Source organism: Thalia democratica, chromosome 5, assembly GCF_965202585.1.
Source record: "Thalia democratica chromosome 5, ktThaDemo2.hap1.1, whole genome shotgun sequence".
NCBI classification, from domain to species: Eukaryota; Metazoa; Chordata; class Thaliacea; order Salpida; family Salpidae; genus Thalia; species Thalia democratica.
In genome coordinates, this window is record NC_139169.1 from 2,781,687 (window position 1) to 2,793,755 (window position 12,069).

A 12,069-nucleotide genomic window follows, 5' to 3' on the forward strand; every position below is an offset into this window, starting at 1 on the left:
AGATGAGTAGCATCTCTCTTTATTCATCTTAGATATTTTCTGCCAAGTATCTTTTAATGGATCATAAACACAATTATTGTAGTAAGAGTATCCAAATAAGTAAATTTTGTTCATAAAAGTACAAACGCAAACACAATACGAATCTAATTTTGGAAGGGGAGCTATTGGAGCCCAAGTGTCAGATCTTCTACAGTAAACTTCACAGGAGTTCAAAATTCTGTAGTCATAATCTTGACCACCAAAGCAATATACTTTTGAACCGATTACAGTTAACTTGCAATTAACTCTTTCTACTAACATTTTACTAGTTTTGCTATAATTCGGTGCATTTGGTTTTCCAAACTCATATATCATACCAGTTTGTACTAAACTGTCGTCAGACAACTTTTCTCCAATAAACATTACTTTATTGGTTTCAAATTCACAACTGTAAAAGCGATTTCGAAACTGTAAACTTGCTGCTCTGTTTTTACATATGTTTTTACTTTTGATGGCGTTATCAACCATATTTCTACACTCAAGACAGTCTATGCAAAGCTTATTAATCTTTATGATGTCTGTTAATATTTCAGTGGTCAGCAAAGGTAGTCTTATTAACTTCATTAAATTTTTCATGTGTTTACTCCGTTCAACTTGATTGTAATTTATCCAATCAACTGCTGCGTTAAAAAGTTCCAACTCTGAACTTATTTGCAGTTCATCACAAGACAATATCTCAAAGAAGTCTTCATATTTTAGTTCGTAAAATGTTGAAGTATCTTCATTTAATATATACTGTTGCAATAAAAAATCACATAAAAACTTGTTCCAACTTTTTAACTTATACAATTTTGTTAGCTTGTAGTAGAAAAAGTAGTTTTTCATGTTTAACTTGTCATATATGTAGTGACTTAATACTTTCTTTGCCTTTTCACATTCTAAATGACTTGCAGCTTCCAAAAGTGAAAATAATTTTTCTTCTTTTATTTCCACTTTTCCTATAAAATAATTTTAAAATTCAGATCATTACAGCAGCATAACAATTATTTAAAAATCTAAGATAAAAATTGAAATAAAGAAGTATAACTTGTTTCTTAACTCACTGTCAATTGCTAATTTAAGTAAAGTTTTAAAACTAGCTTTAGATACATTAGTGAGAGTTACAACATTTTTATTTCTATTAAAATGTGTTAAATTACTCTTCTTTCTAAAGTAATCAAAGCTCTCAATAAACTTATCTAAGCTTAAACTAGTTTTGCAACTTTCTGATTCAAGTTTAACCATAAAAAAGCTCTCTTCTGGTTTTCGTGATACTGCTTTCCTTTCTTCTTTGGTACTGTTTTCTTCAATACATTTAGCATTGTTTTTATTGATGTTTCTAGACTTGCGCTCCATGGTATTGAACTTTGAATCAGCTCGTTTTCTTATAATCTAATATCTTATCTTAAAATATTTTAAATACCTATAAAATGTTAAGTAACTTTCGGATATGAAAAGAATATTTGCACAATTCCAAAAATTATTTTTGCAAAAAATCAATATGTTTAGATTAAAAAACAACTAAATCAGTAAGTTACTAGTTATCTAAACAATTTTTTTTATAATAAATATTTTGTATTACCAATCATTTTTAGATTTACAAAGTAATTCATTTCAAAGACAACAACATAAAAAAAATCCTTTAAACTAATACTTAATGAAAATTAAAATAATAAAACAAGAGTTTTAAACTTTTGTACTACTTTAAAAATTTAGAAAAAACTTAAGTTCCTATTGACTATTACACTAAATATTTATGTCATGTTCAAATATATTTCTATGGAAACAGTTTTTAGGTTTAAAAAGTAAAGTACAACCATACTAAAAACCATAATTAAATTTAAACTTGACTTAGAAAAAATAATACTTAAGGGTATTCTATTCTACTTATAAAAACTAGGCATGACTTTTTGTGGTTCAATTTTCTTACTAATGAACATATTACACTTTAAAAATAATGGACCTCATACCTTAGAAAATAATTTAAATGTGGTCAAAATTTTTACACGAGATTTAAATCTAACAGGAATATACTATAACAATGTAGAGTTAAATTAAGAACTAGCTACTTTTAACTTCAATCAATAAATCAATTATAAGTAATAAACGTTAATAAAAAAGAAGTTTAGAATAGACAATTTTATAACAAATAAGTTTAGTTCTAAAAGCTCCACCTTATGGTCTTAAGTAAAATATATCTCACACTGTGGCTGGTTTATATAGCTATCCTTAAAAATGTAAACTTTCTTTAGATTAACTTGCTTTCTGGTTGACTGATTTTATAATGTTTGATGTTAAATAAATGGCAATGAAACTGGTATTACATTACACTTCCTCTTATTGCCCTTTTCAAAGAGAATCTCACTCTACCATTCCTGCTTGAAGAGAATCTGGTTTCACCCTTCTTCTTTCTTTTTGCTACAAAAATGGTGAGGAAATTCAGTTACTATTGTCAAACAATGCACCTTCTTACAGTTCTCTAAAGTAAAAGCTTAAAAAAATAATAAAAAATTAAAAAGTTGTATTATTTTTAAAACTATTAAGGTAGGAAACATTTAACTACACAGTAAAAAAACAACAAAATGTTTTCAAAAAATGGTTCTAAAGCTGACATATTCAAAACAGTTGATAGTACTCAAAATTCTCTAAAAGCCTTTTCATAATACTTTATTAGCAATATTTTTTAATAACCAAGCAAAATAATAAAATCAACATTATAGTTGAAACAACATTTATATTTCAAATATATTACAAAATATTACTCAGTTGCTTTGTCTAAGCAAACCCATGTAATACAGGTTGCTAAAAGATTTAAGCATTTCACTGGTCTTTGCTGTCTGAGTTACTAATAAATATTATATTTTTGTTTAATACTATTAAGATTAAAAAGTCTTACACAATTATAACATAATTTACTCTGACTTACAACTGGTCACCATTTCTTGCGAACTATTTGTGCTTATACATTGTCAATACTCTTGTGAGTTTTTTAGACCTATTTTTTGTCAGTTCTATTCTAACTTTGTGGACTAAAAGTTTTTCAGTTCTAAATTGACTTTGTGGACTTAAAATGTGTAAGTTCTATTATGACTTTGTAAGCTAAAATTTTTTAAATTCTACATTGGCTTTGTGGACTTGAAATTTGATAATTCTTTTGTGACTTTGTGGACTTTCACTGGGACAATACACTTCGTTGTTTACATATTAATCCCGATATGGTGTTTTATCATTATCACCCTTTAATGCTTAATGATTTTTTCAACCTCTTATGTCTTTTGGGTTAAACCTCAAGTCCTTTAAAAGGGCAAATAATAAATTATATTATCACTTCTTCAAAGTTAATTGCAAGTTTTGTTGTAGAACTTTTTGGATTTGATGTTATATAAAATGCACTATAAATGAAAATTTCAGAAATATAAGAATGTCAGAAAAAAATGTGATAAATACTGCCTTAAAACTAAAAGGTTATATATACAAGTAAAACTTGTTTTGGTAAACTACTGTTTTGGTCTTGTTTAACTATTACTTAAAAGGCTGGTGATACTTTACTTTGAGAATGCAATGTAGGGTTATAATGTAATATACAACCACACCAAAAAAATCAAATTTAAATTTTAATTATATCTAAATGACACTTAAAGGTGTTCTATACTACTTATAAAACTAGGCATGACTTTTTGAGGCTATGTTGTACATCAAAAACAAATCAAACACTAAAAAACTAAAAAAACATCATGTTTTAGAAAATACTTTAAAAGTGGTCAAAACTTCTACAAAAGAACTAAATCTATAAGAAACATACTATAACAAGGTTTAATTAAATTTAGAATGAACTACTTTGAATTGAAATTAAAAAATCAATTATAAGAAATAAACGTTATTCATAAAAAACACCTTACGATAGACAATATGATAACAAATAACTTCAGTTTTGGAACTCATCGGGAAGGTCTTGACTAGAATATCACTGCAATCACACAGTGGCTGGTTTATATAACATTTCTTTAAATGTAAACTTTCTCAAGATCAACATGCTTTCTGGTCGACTAATTTTATGATGTTTGATGTTCAACTAAATGAAACAGGAGTGAAAGTGGTATTCTATTACAGAGTACTCCTGTTGATGTAAAGGAAATCCCCTAATATTTGCAGATTCAGGATACAAAAAAAAAACTTTATGTTATAATTAGTTTTCAATATGTTTGGGTAAGGTGGGTTAGGGTTAAGAGTATAAATATTATAAAAAAAAAAAAAATCAATTGATGATTCGTGCAAATATTAGGGGAAACACCTTTGCTTTAAACTCGGACCCTCTAGATCAGTTTTGCCCAAAGACAGTTTTGGAAACTTTTGAACAAATGACTATTTGACACGAGGATAAAAGAAAATGATAAATAAAAAAAACTGGATGGTAATAAAAAAACTACTAACCAAAGATAAGAGTTAAGGGTAACAGTGATAGTAAAAACAAAAAAGTTATAAAAATAAAATTTTGACTTATAATATCAAATCTTATTTTAGGGTAGCAGTCAAATTTGCAGGAGCGTAGAAAATTGCACGAGGGGACAAAATTTCACAAGAGCACAGAATTTATTTGTGGAATTGATCTCGAATATAACTTATTGAAAACTCCCGAAGTATATGATTCAATATCACAAAAGTTAACCTTTATTGAAATCACTTCTAATATCTTATGGTCAGATAATTTATTTTGTACTCACTCTAACGATAGCAACATTATTGTAACTTTTAATAAGCGGTACTGTTTCTACAATACAAACACCAACAGTTGGTCAAAACAAGTTTATCTTAAATTTGATAAAAAAATATACAATTATTATTCTTGTGTGGAGTTGATCAAACTAATTAAGTGAAAATTTTTAGCAAATGTTCTCTAAGAATTTTTTAAATTATCTACTTTTAATAGGTTTTTAAAGTAAATGTTAGTAACAAGTTTAAAATAAAAAGCTAACTAAATATTAATTATAAAACTTAAGATATTCGTTTTGATTAAGTTGGTATCGATTTTTTATAAATGTCTTCTTTATTCTATTATTTTAAACCTTATGCTTTTAAATTTCAATACACCAGCTCCTTATAGCAAGATTTTTGAGCGTCAATTTATTTACGGTGTTTTATAAACTTCTAGATACAAACTAAGTGTTTTAATTGATATAATTTAATATTTAATTGTCTGTGTATCTAAATTAAAAACTTGAGCTCCAAGTTATCAAGCTTACTTAAATATTTTTTATACTTAACAATATATTTTATATTTTTTTGACTGTTTAGGTTAGGACAACAAAATTATATTTCAAGATAACAACGTATGTGTCCTATGCATTATAATAAATAAAACATATATACAAAACGTTCAATGATTAAATGTAGCTTAAAACACAAACTTTCATCACATTCGATAGTATATATACATTTAAACTTCCATACTACTACAGTGTTCTTTTTTTTCTAGAAGTTTGTAGCCAACTACGAAAGTGGTAAAACATTATATAGTAAGTTATTTACTTACAATGAAAAACATCTACTGATGTCAATAAATAGCAGATTAACTCATTTTTAGCTTTTATTTAATCTCTAGAAAAAACAATGAATTGCTTATTAACTTAGTTTTCATCAATTTTTTTTTCAAAAAAGGTATTGAAACTTTCGTTTTTTAAAATTAGTTAAGCAGTATAATTAGCTAGACAAGCATAAAGTTAGAGAAAAATGACTGTATAACTTTAAGTATTATAGCTACTATTGGTTTATTAGATAAATAGCAAGTAAAAATGGAAACTTAATTAATATTATATGTCTACTAATTACTATGTAGTATGTTTTTAGTGCTAAATATTTTAAATTATACCATTGTAAGTTCGAAATGTCAATATAATAAGTTATAAGTTAAATTTATTTTTTATTCAGTGTGTTTGAAATTAGCTTGTTAAATCTAGTAAAATACTTTTTTGCGTATTAAATTTTCAATTTAAGTTTTTCTACGACAAAGATACATTTTGCTAACAGATAAATAATGCCTTTTAACACAAATAAAATCTATATGGAGTCTTAAAAAGCGCTGCCTTTAAAATGTAACAATTTTAAGCAACCTAATTATGAAAAACATTCTCTAGAAACTTTTATATGGTTAAATTGTTACACTACGATTTATTTAAATATAATAGAAATTATAAACAATGTTTTGAACAATCTTGTCTGAATTAATTATAAGACGGTAGTTCTCATAAATTTCCGGGAAGTAGTACTTTGCACTGCACTCAAGATTATTAAGTACAATTTTTTCAGCTAAAAACCAGGGTTGCCACAAAACCTGGAATTAAAGAAATTTTGAAAAAAAAACTTTGAATTTTACATGTTAAGTAGTAAAATTTTGATTAGACTAAAAATAATATATCATATAAATAAAAGTTTTGTCATCATCAAATTTTTTTATTCAAAAACAGAACTAAAGAAGTTTTACAGTATTTTTCCATTTTTTTTCTATTTAACACAGTTTCTCACCTTAAACTTAGTGTTTTACTAAAAATAGATCCAAAAACAAGTGCTTTTAAAAACCTGGAAGAAATTTTTAGAACCTGGAATTTTTTTTTCCAAAATTAGTGGCGACCCTGAAAATTTTAATCACAAAGGCTTATATACCAAAGATAATTAATTTTTCATTTATGTTTAAAACTAGATTTGAATGTAAAAATGCAGATACTACAAATAACTTATTCAAAAGACTTACTTTTGAAAAAGTTTTCTGTGCTCACCAAAATAAATTATATGTGTTCTTTCATAAAACCACTTGTTTAGAGTAGTGTTGGTAATAAAAAAAAACAATATCTAAAAATTAAGCATGTAAACTAAACTACGAGAGACGGTAAAATGGGCATAAACCTTTGACCCGGGACGAAATTTGAAAAAAAAAACATTAAGATTTTCACAACTAAGATTTCAAGTGAGCTTGTAACTTAATTGCGATTGATCAATAATCAGTATGCAATGCTCATTGAAATATTTAATCACTATAAGTCGTTCTAACTTTTTTAGTACAGTTTTCAAAATTACGGCCGCCCACAATTTTTGAGTTTCTGACCAGCGAAATAATTTTCAAGCTTCTGTCACTTGTAAAAGACTGCTTACTTCTATTGGTTTATTTTTCTAGTTTAAAAAAAACCTATAAATTATAGTCGAAAATATAAACGATATCTTAAACATAAGCCTACATCTAAATCATTGTTTTCATAAAAAAATAGAGGTTTTATTTATCTAAAATAAAGAGAAACAACTTAAATAGCTGTAGTTGTTGTTTGGTTAAATCTTAAAATAGTTGAATACCACTTTTGAAAAAATCCTTTTTATGACTAAAAGTTTGACAACAAATAGAAAAAGATTTTATATTTAGTTTGTATACAGAGTTTAACACAAAACGGGGTATAGACTTAAACTTTTCTACAAGTTTTTATTTTGATTGTATTGATGAAACATAAATACTTAAAAATAAGTTTAAAGCTTTTAGCTTCAAGCTAAACCTGTTAAGTCATGGAAAAGACGTTAAAAGGTATCCAAGTGGTGTGCGACTTGATAACCGAAAGGTATTTTTGTGCAACAGGTCCAAGGACCAAATATTTTGAACGCTTTTTTGTTGTTGTTCAATAAACTACATAAACTAATACTAACTATACTACAAAAAAATAACTTTTGTTAAAGAAAGGCTCAGCAGATTAGGTAAGTGTTGTTGAAAACAATTCTTCTGCAAATTTAATTTGAATTGCTATAAATATGCCCGATGTTAACATAAATTAGTTTTAAAGTACAATTTGTGATAGTTTAAAAATTCCAAGTTACACATATTACGCTTACCTTGCGATGGGCAACCTATTTTTAGTTGTTCGACGATATTTACCAGAAAAATCTTTTGCAGTCCAGACTTGCTAAACAAAATGTTTTGAAAAGTCGCGTAGTTTTAAAATATATGTTTAGTTGTTGAGCTTGCACTAAAAATCAATTTAAGAGCACATTTCAGAGACTTAAACATAAATAATTTATTTTAATTTTATCAAACCTAGTTACAAAAGAAAATCAATATTTCTTGTTAAGAATTCGCTCAAAAGTTAATTAAAACTTGTTATAATTTAGACAATTATTATTTCATAAAAATTGCGATGTTTTTGTTTTGTTTTAAACTATAATTTTAAGTTTAATTAGAGCATAAATTTTACAGTGTTATTAAATTCTAATTAAACAAGTTGTTTTTCTACAAAAGGATACTTGTAAATTAGACTATTTTTACAACAAGCTAAATAATTAGATTGCTGGATTAGTTGTTACATTGCTAGATTAGTTTAAAATAGTTACAACGTTATTTAAAAATAATTACAGAATATTTACAAAACTAAATACAAATAGTTTAAACTAAAATTTACGAGCTAGCTTTGAAAATTTAAAAACTAATTAGTTTGTTGATTCCTTTTTACTATATTATTTTATTTAGCATCTGAGTTAAGTGAGTTTGCCAACTTAAGCGTTTTAGTATGAGTTGTATAGTTAGTAAAAAGTCTAATTTAATTGTTTACTTACTTAGTTTACAAAAATTTGAAAAGTGTTTAAAAATATTTTCAGAAAAAAAATTTGATACACTTTTGGTAATGTAATATTAAGTAAATCAAAACTGTGCTTTTCTAGTTAATTTGAGTTCTAGATTTCTATGAGCATAATTAAAGTAAATAGATTTAAAAAATCTTATTGGTCATAAGATTAAAAAGTTAATCAAAACTGTGCTTTTCTAGTTAATTTGAGTTCTAGATTTCTATGAGCATAATTAAAGTAAATAGATTTAAAAAATCTTATTGGTCATAAGATTAAAAAGTTAATCAAAACTGTGCTTTTCTAGTTAATTTGAGTTCTAGATTTCTATGAGCATAATTAAAGTAAATAGATTTAAAAAATCTTATTGGTCATAAGATTAAAAAGTTGTTTTACATGATTATAAAAGCAACCATTGGAAACGTATATTTTCTTGGTTGTGCTTTTTGAGTACAATTAGTGTCCAGAAAAAAAGTAAGCTAAGGTTTGTGCTACAAAAAGTTTTGAGCTTAAAGAAAATCAAACGTACTTAATATACTGTTTGAGATAGCTTCAAAGTTACAAGTAAAACACTTTGGCAAGTCTTGTTTTTAGAAGAAACATATTTACAATGTCTGAACAAAATCAGGTATATAAAAAATTGCTTATTAAACGGTTGTTATATGTAAAACTAATGAAAAAAAAAAATCTAAAATATTTACAAAATAGACTAATGCATACAAAATTAGTCTGAATATTTTATTAACTTCATAAGTATTAAAAATTGTTTATGTACTTTAAATTATACTTGTTAACTTTTAAAGCTTAGTTATAAAAAAATATAAGTTTTCTTAAATAAACAGTTTTGAAAATGATAGCAACCTAAAGCTATCTAAAACTTTTTTCTTGATATTTAAAATTATTCTGTTTTAAATCTTTAATACAGACTTCAAATTATTTAGTGAGCTTAACTCATTAGTATTTAGGTTAATAATTTATAAATACTAAAGCTAATTCTTAGTTTTTTTAATGAGCTAAGTTTGGAAACAATTTTTCTTCGCTTGTACTTTAATTATTTTTCAATTTTAAAGAGAGACTCCCATCTAGAACAAGTAGAAAGATTGGCTTACCAATACATAGACAGGCAATTTAGATTGAAAAAAGAGATTCAGGAGCTCAAGGAGAGTTTCGAAGATTTGGAATCCCAGAGAAACGAACTCAGGAACGCTTCGGACTCAGACAATTCAAACCTGGAAAGTTTCAGAGCAATTGTCAGCCAATGCAAAAGAATAAACAACGAACTTCAAGTCAAAGTTGCAGAACACGAGCAACTCTACAACGATTTTATCAGCTCAATTAGCGAACTTGAAGTTAAAGAAGGTTTGGCAAGAGTCAGAATTGAAAAGTTTGAGCACTTTCAAGCTGATGATACCCATATTGGTGGAGAGTGTCCGATCTGTATGGAGAATATTGAGATTGGAAGGGAGCTAGTAAGACTGGATTGTGGTGGAAGACACACATCTTGTAAGGAGTGCATTTATAAATGGTTCGAATGCAGTGATTCGTGTCCGATCTGTAGAACTGTTTTTGTTGAATAACAATTTGTTTATTGTTGATAGAACAAAATAAAGTTATGCTGTTTCATCCAGACTTTTTTCTAGAGATTTATAGAACTGTATTTGCTAAATAAACGGTTTAATCATTGGTGTGTGTTGAAATGAAATAAAGCTATATTGTCTGACCTAACTTTCAATCTGCAAAATAACAGAAACTAAAAGCATAAAAGCTTATCTTTATAGCCTTACGTGTTTTAATTCAAAATAATTTCAACTAAAGTTTATTTTTAAATACTTGAGATTTTACAAACCTAATTATATAAAAGAATAATTAAAAACTTGCAAATGTTTTCTTTAGTAATGCAATGTAAGTATGTGAAAAGTTGACATTTTATACGTTTGTTTGTCTACAAACTGACATAAAGTAATTTATAACTTGAAAATCTAAAATTCCAGTTAATTGGAAAATAATGAATACTAGTTTGGTTAAATTAGTCGTCATCTGGTAGTAAAAGTAAAAAAAGTTAAAAGTGAAATAGTTAAAGGAATTGTACAGCAGACTTAAAACAAACTAATTACTAACTGCTAATGATAAAATTAAGTTTGGTTTGCTGTTGCTTAACGTATAAAGCATGAAATTAAAATTGCTTATAATATCTAATTAATCGTAAAATGTATTTACATAGTAAACTATTAGTTTGCAGTGTGGTAATTGACTATTAAACCATTTTAATTTTAATATTGTTCAAATGCTACATGTATACTCGTAATTGAAAGTAATAAATTTACCTTACATGAATGTTTAAAATCAATTAAATATGTTAACTAGACACTGTATAGATTTTTAATTGAAACCTTTCTATTAAGGGAAGGTAAGTATAGATTTTATTTATAAATAAAACTACACTACTGAGAGAAACATTTGTTTTGACAAAAAAAGAAAAAAAAAATTGAAGTGATACTATTATCCTTATTGTTAAGTCGAGACCTTTTTTTGTAATCTCAAAAGTAAAAAGTAAAAATAAAAAACTAGACTATTAAAGTGTAAAATATTACTAAAACAAGATTTACAAAAAAAACATTCATAAGCATAACAACTAAATAAGCTATTAAAACATTGATTTAAGTTTTACATAAGTAAAAACTTATTTCAGTCCAAAAATAAAACTTTGTTGTGTATGCACTATAAATTCCCTAATCGTAAATAATTTAAAGACATTTTGAAATTTTTAATTACAATAGCGAACTTAATCAATATACAATTATTGCTACAATCTGTTTGTCCTTGATGAGATATTAAATTATATTTGAGTGTAAAACTCAATTACCAATAGATTTCTTCGTACACCAGGTCCTTGTTCCAAACTTTTTGAGCGCTTTGTTTTTGTCGTTCCACAAACTGTATAGATACTTGTTTATACTTACGTTTTCCTAGCAAAGATCATCTAAGATTTTTTTTATTACGTGAATTTAAAATATTCCAATTTTTGATTGAGTTTAAAAGTTGATCTATAGGAATGCATAAGAGAACGACTACAGTTTAAAGAACAATGCTAATGAAATATTATATATATTTTTAAGTAAACATAATTTGTTTTACTAATACTATTGTTACCACTATATGTGGTTGTAATATTTATAACTTTTACCTGTATATAACTATAGCACCACTAAAATATGAAGCAACAGTTTTGTTTTTTCATTTACAATTTTGAATAGTTTTATTCCACTTTAGCAAGCTATACAAATATTTTAACATACTAGTGAAGCTAAACTGCATTAATTAAATAAAATTTTTCTTATACCTTAGATATCTTTATTTTTTTTCCAATATGTTAAGTATTTAATGTAATATTGGTTTTAAAAAATTGTAATGGGTTTTTAGTAGTTACACTTTTCACAATTGCTACTTTGAATTGAAATTAATTTT

General features: G+C 25.9%; 2 protein-coding genes across 2 annotated transcripts in view; one reads left to right on the forward strand and one right to left on the reverse strand.

Annotated features, from left to right (window-relative positions):
- LOC145836176 (small ribosomal subunit protein eS24-like) overlaps positions 1-12,069 on the reverse strand; it is a 201,982-nt gene that overhangs the window by 44,171 nt on the left and 145,742 nt on the right. The gene's annotated exons all lie outside the window — the stretch shown is intronic.
- LOC145835602 (uncharacterized) lies at positions 9,215-10,181 on the forward strand. The gene is made up of 2 exons (XM_082943271.1): positions 9,215-9,232; positions 9,675-10,181. The coding sequence occupies exons 1-2, from the start codon at positions 9,215-9,217 to the stop codon at positions 10,179-10,181; spliced, it is 525 nt and encodes a 174-aa protein (XP_082799397.1).